The 24561-nt window shown below is 40.7% G+C and overlaps 1 protein-coding gene across 1 annotated transcript in view; it reads left to right on the plus strand.

The window, feature by feature from the left end:
- Positions 1-24561, plus strand: part of Neo1 (neogenin 1) — a 100085-nt gene that overhangs the window by 39104 nt on the left and 36420 nt on the right. Inside the window, exons 9-16 of the mRNA XM_013011918.1 lie at positions 4145-4364; positions 9116-9270; positions 13066-13214; positions 13829-13967; positions 16858-16907; positions 17570-17717; positions 19233-19343; positions 20407-20601. Of these exons, the coding sequence (XP_012867372.1) occupies positions 4145-4364; positions 9116-9270; positions 13066-13214; positions 13829-13967; positions 16858-16907; positions 17570-17717; positions 19233-19343; positions 20407-20601 (1167 nt within the window). The remainder of the gene's footprint in view (positions 1-4144; positions 4365-9115; positions 9271-13065; positions 13215-13828; positions 13968-16857; positions 16908-17569; positions 17718-19232; positions 19344-20406; positions 20602-24561) is intronic.

Consider the following 24561-nt stretch of genomic DNA (forward strand, 5'->3'; position numbering starts at 1 on the left):
GTAACTGCCACACGTTTTTCAGTGGCTCCTTTACATGACAAATTGCTCTCTAGAGCAGATAATATGGAGCTTTTCTCTTTCTGCTAGAGCCTTTGTTTTTAATAAAGTCTGATTAATAGCCTAATGCATTGTTTCCCCCATTGACTGTAAGTGCTTCGTTTAAATATCTTTAATCTCACAGAACAGCTGTTTATTGGACTCTAGTTGTTTTTCTGTTTCCCAAGTTTTGTTTTTGTTTTTTTTTTGGTCGGTCATGGGGCTTGAACTCTGGGCTCTATGGCTTGAGCCACTGCGCCACTTCCGGTTTTCTGGTGGTTTTTATTGGAGATAAGAGTCTCACGGACTTTCCTGCCCGGGCTGGCTTTGAACTGAGATCCTCAGATCTCAGCCTCCTGAGTAGCTAGGATTACAGGTGTGAGCCACTGGTGCCCGGCTCTCAAATTGTTTATTGCCTTTTTTTTTTCCTTCGGTGGTGGGGTTTGAGCTCTGGGCCTGGGCACTGTCCCTGAGCTCTTCAGCTCAAGGCTAGTGCTCTACCACTTGAGCCACAGCACCACTTCTGGCTTTTTCTGCTTATGTGGTGCTGGGGAATCGAACCCAGGGCCTCATGCATGCAAGGCAAGCACTCTACCACTCAGCTACCTTCCCAGCTCCCAAGTGTTTTTGATTACCAAGACTGCCTGCCTGCCTCCCTCCCTCCTTTCCTTCCTTCCTTCCTATAGAGAAATGATCAATTTGAGTTTTTAAAGACTGGTGCCTTGCTTACCAATAGGATGGCTCTTGATGTCTTCAGCCTCATTGTCCATTCTGTACTCATTCCTGGGACTCTGGCTGGGATTGGAACCATTCTCTGTGGCCATAGAACAGGTTTCCTATTACTCAGGTTTCTTATTGCTCTTCTATCTACCAGGCTTCTTAATACATTTTTATTTAATTAAATAACAATCTGTCTCATCCATTCTCTGTTGGTTCTTTGGGAGTATTTATAAAGTTGCAGGTCTATAACTATAACTGATACTCCCTTCTAAAACTGCAGTCAGATTGGCCTTTCTGCAGTCAGATTGGCATCACTTTTTATGCTTTCAAATCCCAGACCTTTGGCTCAGCATTTCTACTTCTAAGAATTTATTTTACTGAAATACTAACACAGGTGCACAAAGGTAAGTGCACAAAAGCATTGCTGAAAGTTGCAAAAAAAATACTTAATGGAAACAGCTTTTGAAGTAAACTTTGATGTATCTATGCTAGGAAATACTTTGTACCAATAGGAATATTGTCATTAGTTTTTAATGTATTGATGTGGGACTCTCCTAGACATTCCACGTCCACACTTACGTGTCTATATAAATGTAACTGTGTTAGTCAACTTTCAGTTCTATTTTGCTGTGACAAATGTCTGAGGAAATATTTTTAGTTCAGGTTTCATCAGTTTTAGGCTATGGTCCATTGGCTGCGCTGCATTGGGCCTTTGTCTGCATGGCATTACATCATGGCAGGATCCCAATACTCCCGGCAAGGACCTACCCCTTACTTCCTTCCACAAAGTCTCATCTCAAGGTTCCACCAACTCCTAATAGTACTGCTGGCTGCTGATAAGCCTTTAACATGTAGGCCTTTGGCAGACATTCAGGTTCAGACTAACAGTGCCGTTGTAAAGCAGAGATGTGGTTACTGTATACCACCAGCAGTAGTATTTTGGAGATGATGAATAAAGGACACTTAATCCCTATGCTTTGTGTATTTCTGTATTGTATGTGTTGTTTTTGTAACAAGTTTATTGTACTGCCTGTAGCAGTTGAGCTGCCAGGGCTAGTTTTCACGCAGACGCTTTTCTCACTCTGCTCTCTGCTATATATCCTAAGTAGCATTTAGTCCAGGCTCACCAGACTGATGACTGTTGGGCAGAAGAGGTTTCATGATGCAATGAGAAGTTCTAGGATTTCTCCTAGAGCATTGTTAGAGGTCTTTAGCACACATGGAAGTCTCCATTGTCTCCCATGTTTGCCTGTTCCGTTTTTCTAGTCTCCCTCCTGACATTTCTCAGAAGCAGTGCTCTAGGGAGCACTACCCAGTTCACAGTGCATCTGTGTTTATAGTGTCAGTCTGACCTAATTGCGAAGAACATTTCTAGAAAGTGTCACCTGAGTGAATTCCTTTGCACAGAATATGAAGAGAAACCTTCATGCTTCTTCCCTTCACTTTGAAGAAGTGAAAAAATTTTGAAAGAAATCTCTAAATGAACTCTATTTTAAAAACTGCAAGGAACATACATATTTTGGGTTTCAAAAAGGAAACTTAAATTTACCTACTCAGACTTGGCTTTGCTAGTGTGAGCAGGCGGGAAATTCGTATCATTGGATCTCCTTACCCAAAAGCAATGTGTCTTAACACAACTCAGGGGCTCCACCTTCTGTCTCAGGAACTCACATGTGCCAGCCACACCCATAAACTCAGTCCCAGCTTTCCGTCCTTTTATTGCTCTACAAACAGGGGCAGTGTGAACAAGGAGGCTGAAAAGTCCATTCTTGTTCCGTAACCAGGCAGATTGAGAGCAGCACGTTAGTACACATTGCACCATACTGCAGTGTTTCCTAGATAATGAAGTTAGGTGGGGCCAATCTGTGGAGGACTTTGAACTTGGTGCTAAAGTTTTTGAATTTTACTCTGTGGGTCATTTTGGAGCAAGAGAATGTAATCAAACAGATCTTTTACTTTCAAGAATGAATTCTGATGACAGAAGCCAGAATAAATTAACTATTTTTGAGTGCTTAGGGTCAAGCCCAACTGCTGTACCACTGAGGTACATCTGTCCTGACCCTTTGACACAATTCTAATCAGTTAACCCATTTATTTAAAAATTGTGGAATTAACTGGGTGTTGTGGTACACACCTATAAACCCATAACTCTAGAGTTGGAGGCTGGAAGATTGTGACTTTAAGGACAGTCTGAGCTCCATAATGAGACCTTGTCTTGAAAGAGAAAATGAAAACATTAAACTTGTACCCTCGGACTCTATAAAGAAAGTTTTAGGTTCACTACTGAGACCAGCACAGGAAAACAGGCTGCCTTAGGAGGCAAAGTGATCACAGCTGAAGGTGTTAGCTAAAGCTTCTAACTAGTACCACTGCTTCGTTACTCCCATCCATGTCAGGTTCCCAGCCATGTGGATGTAAATTACAGCCAGAATCAACAGTCAGACCTCAGCTACCTACTACAATTTGGTGTTTTGTTTTGTGGGGTTGTTGTTGTTTTGTTCATGAGGCTTGACCTCTGGGCCTGGGCTCTGTCCCTCAGCTCTTTAGCTCAAGGCAAGCACTCTACCATTTGAGCCACCCTGCCACTTCTGGTTTTCTGGTGATAATTGGAGATAAGAGTCTCACAGACTTTCCCACCTGGGCTGGCTTTGAACCATTATCTTTGGACCTCAGCTTCCTGAGTAGTTAGGATTACAGGCATGAGCCACCAGCGCCTGACAATTTGCTGTTTTTTAATTCAGTGTTTTATACTGTCACATGTAAATGAATTGACCTGACGGCAAGTGAAGTTTGATTTAACACAGTGAAAGAAGTTATCATTTCCTTGGGTGTTGTTGCAGCAGAGTTAATATTAAACTAATGCAGAACATGTGGCTTTCAAATCTCCAACAGGGCAGGACCACCCAGCTGTGGAGGCAATGACCACCCAGAGCTTTCCTCAGGGTCTCTGTTCAGTATTACTAGGCTGATTGTCCATATTCCATGCATTCCATATTTTGGTAAAGAAGAAAGAAATACTGAGGTCTTCCATGAGGATCATACCAGCAAAGCTGGACCACGGGGATGCATGCTCCTTTCAGTATTAAGAAAAGCACTTGGATACTGTTGTGTCCTCTGAGATGTCACCTCCCTGTCCCTTACCCACAATCATTACAGTGACCAGAAAGCCTGCTTGTCCTGCAGTGATGTGTCTTAATAGTGCCCACTGGTAGTTACCCTTGGCCTGCATGTTAGCCTTCAGTTTAATGGCCTTTTTTATGTTCATTCATTTTATTTTATTTCCCATCGTGGTTTTGTTTATTTCTTTTTTTGTTTTTGTTTTTCTGTTCTCTTTTTAAAAACCGTCGTGGTTTGCCCTTCATATTCCCCAATGTTTGCACATGACAAGATGTTGCCATCCCAACATTACCTCCCACTTCACTGACCAGTGCCACTACTGACCATCTAGCACCAGCCACAACGGGACCACTGCCTTCAGCTCCTCGGGACGTCGTGGCCTCCCTGGTCTCTACCCGCTTCATCAAATTGACATGGCGGACACCGGCTTCAGATCCCCATGGAGACAACCTCACCTATTCGGTGTTCTACACCAAGGAAGGCACTGCTAGGTAAGTGCCTGGATGTCTGCAGCCGGTGGGCCGCATCTCAGTTTACCCTGCCTGTTTGCTGAGTTGTGACTTTCCTAATTTTAGGTCATTAACTACATTCCAAAGAGACTGAAGTCCCTGACTTTCTAGGATATGTGGGGAGAGGGTAGCTAGAGCTGTTTAGGGCAAGGCATTCAGTTCTAATCAGGATTATATATTTATTTATGTTTATATGTGTGTGTATGCCTTTAATATTATCTTCATTTGTTTTGTTTTGCTGGAAACTGAAGCCAGGCCCTTGTGCATTTGCTATGCAACACACCACTGAATCACAGCCCTAGCCCTGGAACTACCTTTTGTATAAGATTCAGTCAGAGGCTGGGAAGGTGGCTCAGTAGTAGAGTGCTTGCCTCTCAAACATGAGTCCCTAGGTTCAATTCCTCAGCACCACATAAGCAGAAAAAGCCAGAAGTGGCACTGTGGCTCAAGTGGTAGAGCGCTAGCCTTGAGCTGAAGAGCTGAGGGACAGCACCCAAGCCCAGAGTTCAGGCCCCACAACTGACCAAAAAAAAAAAAAAAAAAAAGAGCACAGAGTCTGGAAAGTAAGAATTAATTGGTTAAAGTAATCAAGTGCGTATAGGTTTTATCCTTGCAGACATTTCCTGGATGATGGAAAAATCTCTTTTGTTTTCTGTCCACCCTCATTGACATTTTTTCTGAGTGTATCTCACTTTCTATTAGAACCAGTCTAATTCTTACCATATAGCCTTTTCTCCCCAGTCCATTTGGTTTCTTTTCTTCTTCCCCCTTTTCAGCAAAAGCTACATTTGAAGTCTCAGGCCCCATAAAGAGTTTTCCCATCTTTTAACACACCAGCATTTCTCTTGTATTTGTTTGGAACCCCTATCTTATATTACGATAATATAAGATCTTATATACAGTTGCTTTAAGTGTATTTGTATTGTTTCAAACATGCCACATGTTGACTGTTTCTGTTTCTTCTTTTTTTTTTTAAACTCGGCCTTGTACTTGATAGACAAATGTCCCAGCACTTGAGCCACAAGCCTAGCCCTTTTTGCATTAGTTTGTTTTTCAGATAGATTCTCAAGCTTTTGCCCAAGGCTGGCCTCAGATTGTAGTTCTCTTACTCTCTGAGTAAGTAGAATTAGAGGTGTGCACGACCATGCCCAACGACTGTGTTCTTAACATTGCTGAGTGGATTCCTTCATTATACTTTCTTTTTTTTTTTTTTTTTTAAATTGGTCATGGGGCTTGGACTCTGAGCCTGGGCACTATCCTTCAGCTCTTCAGCTCAAGGCTAGCACTCTACTACTTGAGTCACAGCTCCACTTCCGGTTTTCTGAGTAGTTTATTGGAGATAAGAGTCTCACGGACTTTCCTGCCTGGGCTGGCTTTGAACTGTGATCCTTAGCTCTCAGCCTCCTGAGTAGCTAGGATTACAGGCATGAGCCACTGGCACCTGGCTTCAAAAATTTTTTTAAACCTATAAATATATTTGAAAAAAAATAAACTTTTTATCTATTTGGGGCATGAACAATGCCTTTTAAAAGATAGAAAACCAAGAAGCCATAAAAAGAAAAGTTTTGCTATATAACAGTGTAAAATTTTGTGTGGTAAGACAATATAAACAAGATCAGCATCTTAAATGACAAGCAGTGAGTAGTAGTCTATTAAAGTTTAAAGTTGTCACCATTATTAAAACAGTTATCATCTATTATCTATCTATAAGGCTTAACAAAATTTAAGTTGACATTATCACATATTACAGGAGTTGAAGGTTGGGAAGAAACCACCCAGGGCTGTTGGTGGCATTATTAAAATAACCCGTAGGGAAAATGATTCGGCAGAAGTTGTAAATCTTTTTAATGCACATAGCCTTTAATCAAGCAACTGTACTTCTGGCTACCTCTCATAGATACACCTATATACATACACCAAAGGATTCCTACGAGAGTTTTCATTGTAATGTTGTTCATAAGATTAAAAATTAGCTGGACTGACCACTTTTGGGTAGGAATTAATAAGAGATTAAAGTGGAAGCTTGGAAGCAGATATTACAATGCCAATAAGAAGTTAGACACAGTTACATAGGAAGGGCTCATGCTTGTAATCCTGGCTACTCAAGACATCTGATTTGAAGCCAGCCTGGGCAGAAAAGTTCTCAAAAATTCATCTCCAAAATAACTCAAAAAACCAGGCTGGAAGTGTGGCTCAAGTAGTAGAGAATCAGCTGTGAACAAGTAAGCAAGACAGTAACTCCAGTCAAGCTCCAGTTTTGTCACAAAGCAAGAAAGCTGGGAGGAAGGGAGGGAGGAAATGGAAGAAGAAGGAAAGGAAAGAAAATCAAGAAGGTGGTTTTCTGAGGCTGTAATATCTTTTGGTTATCACTATTTTCGTTTGTGACTTTTTGAAGAGGCAAGGGCAGTGTAGTAGAATACTCTGTAAATCCTTGTTACTTGTTATATAAACAATTTACTAATCACTCTAAGCTTAAATTTTCTCATCTTAAATTATAAGGGTAATAAGTTATCTCACAGACTTGCTATAATAATTCAATGCAAGGATATGAGCCACTGTCTTCATAGGAAAATTCCACCTGATTTGAAAATCCCTACCACTAGGTGGCAGTAAGACACTAGCATTAGTTCTGTTTTGTACCTAAATTGCCCGAATCCAGAGTTTTTCCTCTCCTCTTTTTCAGCTATGAATTTTTTTTTTTTTGGGTCCGGTCGTGGGGCCTGATCTCTGGGCCTGGGCGCTGTCCCTCTACCACTTAAGCCACAGTGCCACTTCCGGCTTTTTTCTTTTGCTTATGTGGTGCTGAGGAATTGAACCCAGGGCCTCGAGCATGCAAGGCAAGTGCTCTACCACTGAACCACCTTCCCAGCCCCATGAAATTTTTTTATATTTATATTTTTTTTTATTGTTTGTGTGTATGTATCCATACATGTTTGTGTCCATGTGTGTCGATCTAGGACTTGAACTCAAGCCCTGGTTGTGGGCTCTTAGATTTTTTCACTCTACCATTTGAGCCACAGCTTTACTTTGTTTTTTTTGGTGGTTAATTGGAGATAAAAGAACCTCATGAGCTAGGCACTGGTGGTTCACGCCTGTAATCATAGCTACTTAAGAGGTTGAGATCTGAGGATTGTGGTTCAAAGCCAGCTGGAGCAGGAAAGTTTCGTGAGATTCTCATCTCCAGTTGACCACCAGAAACCTGGAAGTGGCACTGTGGCTCAAGTGGTAGAATGTTCACTTTGAGCTGAAGACCTGGGCCCAGGCCCCCGAGTTCAAGCCCCACAACTGACCAAAAGAAAAAAAAAGAACCTCATGGACTTTTCATAGTAAGGTTTCTGAAGAAATTTGTTTACAGCTTAATAGCTTTGCTCATTGACTGGTCAGGGAGCGACACACAAAAGGTATCATTATAGTAAGATGTACGCACCAGAAGGCAAATTCCCATTCATCCCTTCGTGTGTGAGGCCACTTCCCTGTTGTCACACTAGTTCTGCTCAGTGCTTTTACATGATGTGGCCGTGAGTTTGAAGTTACCTTTCTAGGAGAGAACTTGTTTAAAATTTGATACACAGAGAAAGCAAAAGAGACCTAAGCTGTGCTCTCTGTGGAGCTTTTAGTTTGGTGTGTAACACATCACTTCCTAGTAAGCAGTCGTTGATGCTCACATCAATTGTAGGAAACCTCACAATTGATCTGTAATTCCTGTTACCACAGTACTCTTCCCAGTGGGCCCAGCCACTCCAAGTGTGATAGCCTCTTAACTGTTATATATGTGCTTACCATTTTGTTTATGCTTATTTAGAGATGGATCCAAGATTTTTCTGAATGTACTGGCCTCAAATCGTGATCCATCCTCCATAGCTCCACGTCCTAAAGAGTTAGGATTACCGATGGAAGGCGAACAGCTCCCAGCAACATTGAGTTTTTAATGTTTTTGTTCCTAGTTTAAAAAATGGTTACTTCTCCTTTTTATTGGGAGTTTCTTATACAAGATATAGTCAAGATTCCTTGATAATTTCTGTGGAAATCAGCTGGTACTTATAATCACTTTCACTCCATTTTCCTGACAATCTCTTAGTGATTTCAAAAACTCCAAGGTCAGCTGGGTAGTAGCTCACACCTGTAATCCTAACTATTCAGGATAGTGAGATCTGAGGATCGTAGTTTGAAGCCAGCCTGGGCAGGAAAGTCCATGAGACTCTTACTTCCAATTAACCACCAAAAAGCCAGAAGTAGAGCTGTGGCTCATGTGGTAGAATCCAAGCTTTGAGCAAAAAAGCCCAAGGCTCTGAGTTCAAGCCCCAGGACCTGCACAGAAAGAAAAGAAAAAAGGGGAGAGAGGGAAGAAGAGAGGGAGGAAGAGGTATTGCTAAAAGCTATGTCTCCAAGAGGAGACATAATGTTGTTCACAATGAACAACATTAATGATATTTAAGCAAGAATATCACCACTTGTCAGGTCTTTGTATTCTACTGTAGACTCTTAATCCCCAAGTGTTTCATTTTCAAAACTAACTTTGTCTCAGATTATTACAGGATTGTGGTTATAGTGGTGTTTGTCCGTAATGGGCTTAAACTCAGGTCTCCTCTCTTGCTCATGACTAGTGCTTTACCACTCAAGCCATATCTCCAGCCTCAATTAGTAGGTTTGATATGAGCTAGAGACGGAAACTGTACATTCTAGAAATATTCACAATTTATATTGTGTCTTTCCAAATGTTTCTTTTTCCAAAGGGAGCGTGTTGAGAATACCAGTCACCCAGGAGAGATGCAGGTAACCGTTCAAAACTTAATGCCAGCGACTGTATACATCTTCAGAGTTATGGCCCAAAATAAGCATGGCTCAGGAGAGAGTTCAGCTCCACTACGAGTAGAAACACAGCCTGAAGGTGAGTCTTCCGCTTGTCTGTCAGCCCACCAGAGGGAGGCCTATAGAAAGTCTACCTATGTTTAGGCTAGAACATACTATAGAGAAATGGAAGGTAGCAGTTCCATTGGCTTCAAGGTCTGTGTTTTCTTGCAGTGCTGGGGATGGAACCCAGGGCTTTGTGCATGTTAGCTAGGCAAGTGCTCTACCACTGAGCTATCTGCAGCCCAGTCCTTATGAGGCAGAGAGAACAAAATAAATTTCCATTGAACTATAGCAAATAGTTTTAAGTTGAAACATAGTTCTATTTATAATGTTGTATACAGTCACATTTGTACTGATCTTTTTAGATTTACTTTTAGAACCTTGCTTCCTATCCTAAATATTCTTATATCTCTACAGTTCTGAAATACATAATGATACTCTAGTCTTTGATTCATGAATATGAATATATCTTGTCTATTTTGAGGATATTTCCCACAATGTGTGATTCAGTGGCCTTGCACATGAAGTGGGTATTTATTTAGTCATTAGCTAGATCGTCCTGTGGTATGTGCACTTCACTCACTGGAAGCTCTCTTAGAGCCTTATTTTAGACCTATATTTTTCCAGTTAACATCTCTAAGGTTTTCTCTGACTGAGGTGAGTATCAGATTAGCTAATTTTACAAATGCCCTATATAGCTTAACTTTTGGTTATAAATTATAGACTTGAAATGGTAAGAAAAAAAATGTCATAATGATTTTTCCCACTTGAGACTTTCTTCTAAACTTTGCCCTTTTCACACACAGCACTTTTTCTTTAGAAAGTTCTGAAATCTGCTTTTACTATTAACTGTACTAGATTTCTGTGTTCACAGACCTCAGTAATAAAGATGTTGTTTTAAGCAGGGAACATGCATGATACATGTGTGAAAACTCCTGACCTGAGAACTACACAGAACAAATGAACCTACCAGTGAGACTATGAACTAATTCAGAAACTTTTCCTTATTGGTAGAATAAAGTCAAGAAGCCCTGAGATGGGTTTAAAGGTGTGTTCTAGTAGTAGAGCCAGCTACCTACCCAGCATAAAGCCCTGGACTCAAACCCCAGTACTTGAAAGCAAAACAAAAACAGAGGGCACTTTGGGACTCTAATTTATAACAAATCACTCTCCAATCATTTGAGTACCTTGTATGCCAGTTACTGTGCAAGATGTTAGAGATACTGGATGTGCATGGTAAGATTTGATCTCTTTTCAATGAATAGAAGATAGTAGGCTATTGGTTGCTTCATGATAGAGATTGAAGATCAGGAATCAAACCCAGGCAAGAACCCAAGAGGCTGATTCCAGGAAAGAATATTCTCATCACAGAAAAAGGATGGTGGATTCCGTAGCCTATGTTCAGACAAATGTGAGAATTTTTCGTTCCGTTTTAAATTCAGGTACTAGGTCACAGCTTCTAAGTGTGGGTATCAGTACAAGGAGGTATAAACAGGGAGGTCATGATAAGTACCTAAAACAGTTAGGCCTGAAGTTGGCCTTGAAGTATTTGATTTATTCCAGCATTCCTGGGGAAAGAAACTGCATGACCCAAGTCCCAGAAATAGAATCAGTATACTGGATCAGATCCAGGGCCAGATTCCATCCCAGGGCAGTGGACCTGCTGAAACCACATGAAAATATTTGCATTTCTGATTATAGTCATCTTTCCTTGCAAAGTCCCAACTTTCATCATCATTTCAGATCACTGAACTGGGTCATTGTCAGATTTATAGATGAAAGAACAGCTATAAGGAAGAGTGGCATTATCACATGCGCACTGTGTGCTGGTGGCTATGTTAGATGGACGAGGTGTGGTGATGAATAAGCCTGGATTTCTTTCCACAAGGAACCAGAGACAGACAGATACACAATAATGTGTGGTGTTGTCATCACAACTAAAGTAAGCAGTGCAGTTGTTCACTTAAGGGATTTGGTTAAGTAAGATTATAGGTGGCAGGCATGTTCTGATGAGGTTATTTGGGGGTTGGAGAAAGACTGTCAGGTGTTTTGGAAAAGAGAAGCAGGGAGTGCAGAGAGACTTGCCCTTTGCCTGGAGATGTTCAGCTTGAGTAGGGGAGGTAGAAATGTTGGAATCAATCCCTGGAAAGTATTTTTTGCATATTTAGCTTCCCAAACAATCTTGGAACTTTTCCTACTTATTATGGTGCTGTCTAGTTGGAATGAAAGAGTTAATTTAGGGGCTGGGAAGGTGGCTCAGTGGTAGAGTGCTTGCCTTGCATGCCTGAGGCCCTGGGTTCGATTCCTCAGCACCACATAAGCAAAAAGAAAAAATGCCGGAAGTGGCGCTGTGACTCAAGTGGTAGAGCGCTCGCCTTGAGCTGAAGAGCTGAGGGACAGCGCCCAGGCCCAGAGTTCAGGCCCCACGACTGGACCCAAAAAAAAATTTTTTTAAAAGAGTTAATTTAATACCTTTTTCCAGATTATGTTTCTCTAAGCTTAGCCAGTGAGTATACTGAAAGTGATTTTGAGGGATTAGAAACTCTTTGTTTTCCTTCCCATTTAGTTGAGTTAAAGGAAAGTTTTCCATAGCAGCAGAAGTGTGACAAATGCCACCTGTCAGGCTGTACAAAAAACGCTCTTAACATTAAGTGAATAACATTATTCATTACTAAATAAAGCAAACAACTGTTAAAGTAACTATATTCAGGTTTCTCCACTTTGGTAGCAAAACAAATCTTAAGTCATAATGCTGTTATTCAAGAAAGCCAGTTTGTTTTATTTAGTTATTTTTCCCCTTCCCAGCTCTTAAATCTAATGGGTGTCTATTACAGAGATGCTAGTGCCAGAAAATTTGTTTTCAAATATAGGATGTCTACCAAAATGTAGGCATGGCAGCTACCCAGGACGGAACCAGAATCTGTCAGAAACAGATTATACTGTGAAGATGGGTATGTGAGCCATTGCAGAGGGCGTATCATTTAGTCTGTCCACCACAAGCCATCCTTCAGAAGGTCATGCACCAGTCCATTCCATGTTTCAAACACTGAGTCACATGACTGTCTTTCCCATCGACTGGAGTAATTTCCCCTTGGTGACTGGGGAGGCTACTCATTCTTGATACTGAGAAGTTCTATCAGGCTCTCCTTCCTGTCCTACCCCTCCCACAGCAGAGTCGTGTACTCCTGTCTCATTACATGACCAGAGTCTGTTAGTACTTACAACATTGTCTCTATGCAGATGCCTAGCTTCCTTGCTGAACTGGGAGTCCCCCAAAGGCAGGGACTGCCCGTCACTGCATCCCTAGAACCTGCCACAGCATCTGACAAAGGGTTTCTTCTTGAGGCTGTTATTTTTTTTTGTTATTGTTGTTGTTGTTGTTTAATCTGCTGTCTAGTCCTAGTGCTAAAGTAGGATTTTATAAACAATAGAAAGTTGTTTTTATGTAATTTTTTTGTTGGTTGTGGGGCCTGAACTCTGGGCTGTGCTGACCCTCAGCCCTTCAGCTCAAGGTTAGCACTCTACCATAAGTCACAGCACCACTTCCGGCTTTTTCTGCTTATGTGATGCAAGGCAAACACTCTGCCACTGAGCCACCTTCCCAGCCCCTATGTAATTTTTCTTAATTTGAATAAATAGAAAAAAATTCTGATTTTTATTTGAATTACAAAAAGGAAAGTTTATTCAGCCTAACACAACTTGAATCAAATCAATTCTGTTCCTAGGTTTTATTTTCTAATATGAGGCAAGCATGACAATATCGCTAAGAATGGTTTGGAGGGAGTGCAGTAAGTCTTATTTACATCTTGCTCTCTTGAAATGTTCTTTTCAGTTCAGCTCCCTGGCCCAGCCCCTAACATCCGAGCTTATACCACGTCACCTACTTCTGTCACCATCACGTGGGAGACACCACTGTCAGGCAATGGGGAAATTCAGAACTACAAATTGTACTACATGGAAAAAGGAACTGATAAAGAGCAGGTACAAAACGAGGCCTTGTTATAAACCATTGGCTGGGATAGTATAGTTGAAATATAGTTCCAAAATGCAATAGTTGCTTTACTGGAAATCAGAGAGAAAATGATAAAAAAAATATATATATGGGAAATAAAAGTTGACAGTCTGTTTTGTTGTATCAGGTTTGATTTAAATTCTGTAGTTTTTACCAGCAAGGGTCACTCAAGAAATGTTTCTAGGGGCTGGGAATGTGGCTTAGTGGTAGAGTGCTTGCCTAGCATGCATGAAGAGCCCTGGGTCCGATGCCTGAGTACCACATAAACAGAAAGAGCCAGAAGTGGCACTGTGGCTCAAGTGGTAAAATGCTAGCCTTGAGCAAAAAAAAAGTTCAGGGAAAATACCCAGGCCTTGAGTCCAAGCCCCAGGACTGGCACTGGCAAAAAAAAAGAAGGAAGGAAGGAAAGAAGGAAGGATGGAAGGAAAATGTTTCTAAATAAATTGTCACAACGATTAATCTGCTATGACTAATACCATTTTTTAAGAAGGTTAAATTCTGTACTGTAGAATTCAATTAAATTACTTTGTGCCATTTTTTTGGCTTGAGTTGTGCATATACACAATATTGTATGTTATTCAAGGATGTGGATGTTTCAACTCACTCCTACACCATTAATGGGCTGAAAAAATACACGGAGTATAGTTTCCGGGTAGTGGCCTACAATAAACATGGTCCTGGAGTCTCCACACAGGATGTTGCCATTCGGACCCTGTCAGATGGTAAGTCTTTTTTCCTTGGAAACAAAATACCATACTTGGTGTCCCTAGTGGTATAATAGCAAGATCCTGGGCTTTGGTGTAAAGAGTATTCAGTTAAAATTCCATTTGTACTCCTTACTGATAGTGGAGACTTCAATCAAGTCACCTGATTTTTCTGATCATGTTACCTTATGTGTAATGTGTAGGTAAGCCAATGCCATTGGTTTGCTATGAAGATTCATCTAGAAAACATAAAACCTATGGCCTGATACTGAATAAGTCTCAGTGATTGTGTTTTAGCAGAATCATCAGTTTGAGTAAATACCATTGCTGTTCATAACACAGTTTCAGGGCTGTTGGAAGCTTAGCTTTAGCTTTACTTAGTAATCATGTTTACTTGCCACATTCATTTTAAAAATAATTTTATTGTTATTCAGGTGTACAGAGGGAGTACCATTTCAGAAATCAGATAATGAGTAAATTTCTTTTGGGTGGCAGTGTTACCCTTCCTTTGGTTTCCTGCCACATTGATCTTTTTAATTAATCAGTATTGTGTGACACTGTTCTTTCTCATCTCTGACTGAATTATAAACTTAAGTTGCATATGTGTACTTATGACTTAGTATTTTTCAAACTTAGCTTGCCAAAGAGGGTAACTAGGTCAAGATCAGAATTTTAAAAAATATATTTTAGAATAGAACAGAAAATATTAATTCATTGCACTGAGGACATTAGTTAAGTTCAGTATTTTATTTTTAAAAATGCCTTAAAAATAGGTGTGTATGTGTTTTAAAGAATGTATGAATGTTTGCTTCCCTTAAATTATCAAACTTACCATCACCAAAAAAGGAACGGACTGATACCATGTGACTCTGACATGCTACATGTAGAAAGGCCCAGCATTACCCTCCATATTCCTCATTTACCTCCATATTTACCTCAGATTGATTTTGATAAAACCAGACATATTAATGGAAGTACAAATATATGTTTCAAATTTAAAAGCTGTCCTATACACTTATATTCTGTTAATCTTATGGAAGGAAAAACAATCTAGATTAAAGAAGAGTAAAGACACATGAAATAGAGTCAAACATGTATGATTTTTGGGTTGCTCCATGATGGGAGGTAAAAACTGGTATATAAGGCGCTTGACACACTCTGTTAGGAATGTATAGGCTAAGGTAATGACGTTAGGTCTGTCGGATAGTGTTTGCATGCTGAGGGTCCATTTCCCAAGTGGGATTGTTGGTGGAGCTCATCCTTGTTCTAGGGAGGTACCTCCTACAGCACAGGAGTGAACTGTCACAGCGACCACAGCCATTTTCACCTACTTTACCAGCTATGTGTGTAGATTACAGATCTATGTGTATAGAGTGAGAAGAGTAAAGGAGACATTACAGAATATTAGTATCTGGCAAAACTAGGAAAAGAATATAAAGTGTTCATTGTACTGTCCTTGCTATAATTCTGTGGGTTTGACATTTTTCAAGATTAAAAAGGTTGGCTATGATTTTACCTAAGCCAGTTAGGCAAGAGTTTTAGGGAAAAAATGAGAAACAAGTGTTTATTATAGGCCTTTGAATGGATATGTGAGCCAGGTTTCAGTTGCATTAAATGGGAATTGAATGGAGCCATGCTGGACAGCACTTTAGATTGAAGCAAATCTCCATTCTCATGTCAGCTGAAACAAATACCTTGGGCATGTTAGCTGCCCTTAACCTATGTGTAGATTTTTCACCTATAAATTAGAACCAAATAGTAGAAACCCTTTGTTAGATGGCTGTTAAAGTTCAGGGACCCACCATGTGGTAGGCACGTGGCAGCGCTTAGCCATGAGGAGGGCGATGAGGACGTGTCCTCATCCTCACAACTGCTCTGGGGCTTCTGCAGCTAAGTCAGGGCTTAACACGGACAATGCATGTAAGGTTTTCATAACACTGGGTCTGCATGTTGCTGTAGACCCTGTGATGCATTAGCCAAGTTACAATATCAAGCAAGGCACAGAGGACACTTAGATACCTGGACACCAGTTGTTAGAGAAAGGAAGAGTGAAGTTAATATGTGTGTATTAGAAGAGAATGGCTAGAATGAGCATCTTGTGAGTGGAGGGAAGCTAGGCAGGCCTGCTTCAGTTTCTTTTGCTTGCTGTCATCACCACAAAGGGAGACAGGTGTTGGAAAGTGTGTGGATCAGGAACTTTGAGATACCCTTGTGTTATGTTCTGTGTTGTTTAACAACTAGTCTCAAACTTCTCACATCTTAAGTGAGTGTCCCCTGGTACACAGTTGCCTCTAGAAATCAGAAAGTTCACTTTACTGAAACTGTGACTGTTTAAATACTTTGTCACTCTTCCTGAGAAGAGCTTGTAAAAGTAGTCAGAGAACCTCACAAAAAAAAAAAGCCAAGCTCACTGATTTATGTACATCTTATTTTGGTTCATATTGTCATTATCCAGTTCAGTCATCTGCCACATACATTAGACTTGGTTCCACAAAATGTATGGCTCTCCCCCAGGATGAATATTCAGAAGAACATGCCTAAGTTTAGAATATATCTGGAGTCTAGGAAAGTTTAGAATCTCAAACTTCAGATCCATAGTTCATCATTGAAATAAGTGTCTGATTTCCCAGAGATACTGCCTGACATGAATATGAGCATGGGATGTATGCTCCTATAAATGTGTTTTATTTTTTAAAATGACTCAAATACGTCTGTGCCTTAGCACCTCCTCCCTCCTAGAGCCATCAACGGAAGGCACTGGCAGCTTGAATTGAGACCTTCTGGTCACATAATTGGGGGGTGTGGTGGGGGAGATACGTACTGGTATAACCTGTGCTCAAGACCAGTCACGTGATTGGTGCTAGGGAGTGACTAATTTTCTTTTGATTCTTCTCTTTTGCTTCTCTAGTTCCCAGTGCTGCTCCTCAGAATGTGTCCTTAGAAGTGAGAAATTCCAAGGTAAAATTTTGTGATGATGTCACTCATTCTGATGAGATGCTTATTTTCTTCTGCAGTACACACCAGTTGTTAATTAAGAGTTTTAGGTAGAAATTACTCCATTTCGGCTGTTTTGCACTGATAATGGGAAAGTATTGTTAGACTTTTTAAAAATTTGGATACATTTATTGTTGACTTAACAGTAGTTTACTTCCTAATCCACATGCCACTGATCAGTGGATTCTAGGATTTCTGACCAACATCTTAATTCTGACAAAATGCACAGGAGACTCAGGGGTCCAGAAAGTACTCCTTGAAAATATAACCTTCCCCTTTAACATTGGGAATTTCAAAAGTAAAAAGTAGTTTGGGTGACTGTGCATTTACTTGGTGAAACTCTTAAGCACCCTATTGTCTGTGTGTTCCTTCTCTACCCGGTGAAATCAGGGTTAAGAACACATGCAGTGGGGCTGGGAAGGTGTCTCAGTGGTAGAGTGCTGCCTTCCATGCATGAGGCCCTGGGTTCAATTCCTCAGCACCACATAAGCAGAAAAAGCCAGAAGTGGCACTCTGGGCACTGTGGCCCAGAGTTCAGACCCCACAACCAAACAAACAAAAAAAGCAGCAATTGGGGCCAGCCTTCCCCTGTGTTCAGTCTCTTCCCTCACTGCTGTCTTTCCCAGAGTATTAGGATTCACTGGCAGCCACCTTCTCCAGCTACACAAAACGGGCAGATCACTGGCTACAAGATTCGCCACCGAAAGGCCTCCCGCAAGAGTGATGTCACCGAAACCCTGGTTCCTGGGAGCCAGCTGTCTCAGCTGATTGAAGGCAAGCTACTTCACACATAGCAAAGCTGTGACATTGAGTTCTAATGCTCTGAGGGATCCTCTGAGCTGATAACTTATATAAGCAAAAGTTTTTAAAGTCCCCCTCAAAATATTGTAATAGTCTACTTCTAACTTCACACAAATTAATGGAAAGTACTCTAAGGGGTAAGAGTATATTTGCTTTTTATTTCCTTACATTGTTTTCTGGGTTTATATATTGGTGGTTTTTAATTTTGTTTTGTGGTAGTACAAGGAAAGTGAAAGAGATATACAAGGAATTACTCTCATTCTAGCAGGTATCAGGCCTACAACGCCTTTTATAATACTAATACCACTCGTGTATATGTGGCCTTCAGGAATATTTGTGAATAACTAATTACATTTGTGACTGTAGATATTATGAAATTTTAGAAAGTTCTATCAGGGATAGTTCCTTTTGTATAGTTTTCCTTTAGTGTGCCACAGAACAAGTAGCTCACCTGGTAAAAATGGGCCCAAGTGCATATTTAATAAGGTTCATCTTATAAGTCATGAGGAATTCTACTCTTTCTGCCACAGATAGGGAATGGAGTCTGAACTAAGCAAGGGTAAGGTTTCTTTGCAGGAGACTCTGAACTAAATAAATTACATGGTTAAGTTGTAGCCAGAGCAGTTTTATGGTACTTAACACATCTTGCTTTATATCTTTTTAGCATGTATTATGTATCTTAGTTATGGTTTATGAATCCTGTTAGTTACTTAGAGGGAGAAGAACTCTTAGCTATTTTGTTCCCTAGTACTTACAAGTTTCAAGTTAATGCTTCAAGAGAGCAAGTATCTTTGTTTTCCTGGATCTCCATTTTTGTTCATCATTATATATCCAGGTTAACATGCAGATTAAATGCTTTCCATCCTTTGGATGTTGGGAACATGCCTCTGTCTTCTTAGTTCTCTCAGTCATTGTAACTCTCCCTCAAAGTGCGAAGAATAATAATAGAACTTGCTGATTATTTCTTTCATGATACTAATGTAGTGATTGTTCACAGTTAAAAATGTTTAGTTTAGTATGTACACAGTCAAGATAGTGAGATAAACTGACTTGTGCCCAGACATTTTAATCGTCTTTCTGTCCTTGTTTTCCTGTGTGAAAACAGATTCAGATTCAGGATACACCTGTAGAGAACAGAACCTCCCATCTTGTGCACATCCTATATTAATTGGGTAACTGAGCCAGAGTGTACCTTACATTCTTGCATTTTGGCCAAGTTATTCACATTCTCAATATATGTCTGTCTTTGATTGGAGTAGCTACTTTGTTCTGTATTTATTTTGCTCCCCTCCACTCCTTGTACTGTGGCTAGAACTCGGACCCAGAGCTTGTTTGTTTATAGCTGGTAGTTTGAAACATTGTTTATAGAGTAAACTTTGTCAAGCTATGAACTAATTTGAGGGATGGGATATTTGCTTTAACAGCTTATGAATTTCATGTTTCCCCAAACTCATTTCCACTCGTGTTCTTTTGTCTTTTGGGTCTCAGGTCTCGATCGGGGGACCGAGTATAATTTTCGAGTGGCTGCTCTCACAGTCAATGGTACAGGCCCAGCAACTGACTGGCTGTCTGCTGAAACTTTTGAAAGTGACTTAGATGGTAAGAACACATACTTGTCAGGACTTGGCAGGATAGAAACTAACTGTCGTCAGTGATCAGCCTGGAAGGCCACAGTCATTGGCTTAAATCCCTCAACTTTAGTGTATTACACTGCTGGCATTCCCACAAAGCACAAAGTTTCCTGAGATCGATTTCTTTGCAGTGGTTTTTAGAGAAGTGCGCCTCTTTAAGCAGAGCCAAAACAAATGAGAATGAAAATGTGCAGATATTTTTAATGCAGTTTTGTTTTACCCAGGCCATTAAGTAGTTGGATGATACAACATGAAGATCAAGCCATATCAGTTATGTGTTTATTTTCGTTGCAGTTTCCTTTGCCTTACTCCTGAAAGCCCTTTTTCCTTTTGCTCGGTGTTGAGTCAGTGAGTAACTTCTGTGAGAATATGTCATTAGTACCTTTATTAGTGACAGGTACCAGATTTGGGCAACAAAAAACCTTTGGTTCAAGTAAAGATAGTAAAGTATGATTTGAAGTAATGTCGGTGAAAGATACTATAAAGTTTGCTCACTTTTTTTATGTCAGTACTGGGCTTGAACTCAGGACCTGACTTTTCATTTGGCCAGGGCTGGAGCTGTACCACTCAAGCCACAGCTCCATGTCTAGCTTTTTTGGTGATTAATTGGAGATAAGAGGCTCATAAAATTTTCTGCCCATGCTGGCTTTGAACCAGAATCCTCAAATCTCAGCCTCCTGAGTAGCTAGGATTACAGGCCTGAGCCACCAGTCTCTTTGTCTTCGGCTAACTGAATTAGTTGTGATTCTCACACTTCATTTTTTCTGAGTTATTTTACTCCATTAGGCAGAGGTTCTGGATCTCTTCTCTTCCAAATATTGCAATGTCTCATATTTAAGTTTGTTTGGACTTTGTTTTCTACCATGGGCCTTATATTACGATATATACACAGGTTCTTTTTGAACTCTGGCCAAATAGTAAGTAATCTAGCCCCAAATAGTTTGGTAGAAGGCTGAACATTATTTCCCAAGGGTGGTGAAATACTCTAAAGGAAAGTCGATATCATTTTACTTTTCTACTTTTCTTCCCAGAAACTCGGGTTCCTGAAGTGCCTAGCTCTCTTCACGTTCGCCCACTTGTCACCAGTATTGTAGTAAGCTGGACTCCTCCAGAGAATCAGAACATTGTGGTTCGAGGCTATGCCATTGGTTATGGCATTGGCAGCCCTCATGCCCAGACTATCAAAGTGGACTATAAACAGCGCTATTACACCATTGAAAATTTGGGTATGTTTGCCAAGTAAAGGAAATAATTGTATATGTGATTTCTTCTATCTGTTATGCAACAATTTTATTTCTATAGAAAAATAACATAATGTGTTCAGAGCATTCCTATACATTCTTTACCCGGATTTGCCAAGCTAAACATTTAACCACGTTTGCTTTAACTTTCTCTGTCTTGCTATATGTACATATTTCCTTCTCTTCCACACACACCCCTCCCCCGAACACTTAAAAGTAAGTTGTAGACATGATGATGCTCCTGTTAATAATGAAATTCAGCATTCTCAGAAATTGTTCTGACATAAACACAGCTAACAGAATCAGAACACTAATATTGCCTAGAGAATTCATTCATATTTGGCACTTTTGCAGGAATGGACTAGAAAAACTGTTTTCTAAGTCCAGGATCACATGTTACATTGAGTTACCATGTCTCTTCTTTGCTAGGACTAGTCCTCTTTTTGTTTTTTTCTAGATTTTAATGGCTCACTTTTTTTTGGGGGGGGGGGTCCGGTCGTGGGGCCGGAACTCTGGGCCTGGGTGCTATCCCTCAGCTCTTCAGCTCAAGGCTAGCGCTCTACCACTTGAGCCACAGAGCCACTTCTGGCTTTTTTCTTTTTGCTTATGTGGTGCTGAGGAACCAAACCTAGGGCCTCATGCATGCAAGGCAAGCGTTCTACCACTGAGCCACCTTCCCAGCCCCATGACTCATGTTTTTGAAACATAGAGCTTGTTTATTCTCTATAGAATTTCCTCAGTTTGGATTTGTCCATCGTTCCTTGTTACATTGAGGTTACATGCTCCCTGGATGATTCAAAGGAGGTTCTCATCAGCATGTCCTACCAGAAGCACATGATGGTCTCTTACTAGTGATGTCAACTGTAATCACTTGGTTAAGATGGTATTTGTCACATATTCTCACTAGAAAATTATTGCTTTTCTTTGTAATTAATGATTTCTTTGCAGTGGAGATACCTTGAGTTTCATCAAATGCTCTCGTTTTTGTCTATGTGGTAACAATTGTCACTCTAATTTCCCCAGATGTGGTTGTCTAGTTCCACACTTCTCCTTTGTTTATTAGAATTTCACAAATAAGAAAAAGCCTTCTTTGGCCCCATAGAAAATGAACGGCTAGTTCATGACCATACCAGCCTGAACACTCCTGATCTCATCTGAGCTCAGAAGCTAAGCAGAAGCAGTCCTGATTTGTATTTGGATGGGAGAAAGTGCTCAGCCACTGGTGCCTGTGTCATTTGATATCTTCATCATTCCCTTCCCTGTTGAGACAGTGAGATAGATGCTCCAGGTTTCTTTGGTATTTTCCCAGTCTCCATCATTGAATCTGCCATTTATCCAAGGAACTCTGGTTTCTTTTATGAAAAAATGGCATTTAAAAGAAATACCTGAGCATTGCACGTACTTCCTGTTATTGAGGTAGAGAATTCTGAGGAATCTATAGAAAAGCTATTAAAGCCATAAGTGAGCTAATAAGCAAGATCATAAGTTACAGATTAAGTTATATATAGATTAATAGTCAGAAATAGATCCATACATATATGGCCAATTTTTTTTGTACTGGTCCTAGGACTTGGACTCGGGGCCTAAGTGCTGTCCATGAGGTTTTTTTTTTGCTCAAGGCTAACACTCTTACCACTCAAGCCACAGCTCCACTTCTGTCTTTTTGGTGATCAGTTGGAGAAAAGAGTCTCATGGACCTTCCTGTCCAGGCTGGCTCTGAACTTTGGTCATCCTCAGATCTCAGCTTTCACAGTAGCTGGGATTACAGGCTCATCAGCCTTCCGAGTAGCTAGGAGTATAGACATGAGCCACTGGAGCCTGGCTATGTCGATTGATTTTTCAGAAAGGTACTGAGATAATTCAGTAAGGAGAGGATATCTTCTTAACAAATGGTGTGGGAGTCATTGAATGTCTATATGAAAAAAAGAAGGGACCTTCAACCTTACCCTAACATACACAAACACAGGCTTTAGGGGCTGGGAAGGTGGCTCAGTGGTAGAGCGCTTGCATTGCATGCATGAGGCCCTGGGTTTGATTCTACAGTGCCACATAACCAGAAAAAGCCAGAAGTGGTGCTGTGGCTCAAGTGGTAGAGCACTAGCCTTGAGCTGAAGAGCTGAGGGACAGTGCCCAGGCCCAGAATTCAGGCCCCACGACCAAAAACAAAAACAAAAAAAACTCAGACTTTAATGTAGAACCAAAACTGTACTGTTGCTTTTCTAGAAGAAAACAAAACAGAAAATAAATCTCCATGACCTTGGGGTAAGCAAAGACCTTTTAGGATACAAAAAGGCATTAGCTGGGCACCAGTGGCTCATGCCTGTAATCCTAGCTACTCAGGAGGCTGAGATCTAAGGATCACAGTTCAAAGCCAGGAAAGTCCATGAGACTTCTTTGTCCACCAGAAAACCGAAAGTGATACTGTGGCTCAAGTGGTAAAGCGCTACCCTTGAGCTGAAGAGCTCAGGGACAGTGCCCAGGCCCAGAGTTCAAGCCTCACAACCAAGAGAAAAGAAAAAGAGGCAGAAATTACAAAAATAGATTTCATCAAAATTTTAAAGTTTTTACTTTAAACTACTTTTGGGAAGATCAGTAAAATAAAAAGACAAGAACAGACTTGGAGGAAATATCTTCTATTCAAATATCTGACAAAGAATATATAAACATATATTTAAACATTCTTAAAACTTAGATAGAATGAGCAGAAATTTTGGATACTTTGCAAAGAAGATATAAAGAATTTGATTTGGGCATGATACTTTTACAAACTGAATTATCATCATCTTTTTTTGTAAGACTTACCTTTTTTTTTTTTTTTTTTTTTCCAGTTTGGGGCCTGAGCTCTGGGCCTGGGCGCTGTCCCTCAGCTCTTCAGCTCAAGGCTAGCACTCTACCACTTGAGCCACAGCACCACTTCTGGCTTTTTTTTTTCTGCTTATGTGGTGCTGAGGAATCGAACCCAGGGCCTCATGCATGCAAGGCAAGCACTCTACCACTGAGCCACCTTCCCAGCCCCTTACCTTTTTTTTTAATCAACCATGGGACTTGATCTAGTTTGGGTGCTTTCCCTGAGCTCTTGCTCAAGGCTAGTGCCCTACCACTTTGAGTCACAGTGCCACTTCCAGTTTTCTATTTGTTAATAGGAGTCTCACAGACTTTCCTGCCCAGGCTGGCTTTGAACCTGGATCCTCAGATCCTCAGCCTCCTGAGTAGTTAGGTACAGGATACAACTTAACTTTTGGTTCTGAATATGCCCTGATAAACTGTTTATCCAAATCATTGCTTGGTAGAATCTTCCTTAAGAATGACTTTTCTCGTAGAAAAGAAGCGCAATTTAAGTCCAGTCAAAAGTTGACAGCACAGCTAACCTCCTGAATCTTTCTCACCTACGCAGTTGTCTAGGGCAATTATTGGAGAGCAAAAATAGAGTTTTGCTGTGGTGTAAAAATGTCCCTGTGATTACTAGCCTCCTACTGTTCATGAGATTACTGAAATAAAAATCCTTCGCAGCGCATTCAGGACTTGGACCCTGACCATCAGGTGCTTTCAGTCTAACGAGAACAAAAGGGAAACACAAGAAATGGTGAAGTGAGTTGAAGTACATTTAGAGGAGGAAGAGCTAGCAAGGCACAGAAGAGCAGTCCAAGAAGAAACTCCCCTGGGCTTGAAAGACTGAGCCAGAATAGTTCTTACAGCATAGTTGAGAAGAGACTCTGTGAGTGCTAAGAGAGTAAACAGGTGGACTGTGGGAAAGGCCAGGAAAGGAAGCACAGGGCTCCTCCACTCTTGACACTAAATCCAGGAAGGTGATCCACCAGGTCTTTTGTACTATGTGTGTTTCTATCGCCCCATCTCCTGATGCCCCAGAACAACCCCATCTATAAAAATAGAATCTCCAGTTAAGATTATACATAGTCACCCTTGAAGTTTTAAACTCTGTAGCAA

This window comes from Dipodomys ordii, unplaced genomic scaffold (genome assembly GCF_000151885.1).
Source record: "Dipodomys ordii isolate 6190 unplaced genomic scaffold, Dord_2.0 Scaffold15, whole genome shotgun sequence".
Lineage (NCBI taxonomy): Eukaryota > Metazoa > Chordata > Mammalia > Rodentia > Heteromyidae > Dipodomys > Dipodomys ordii.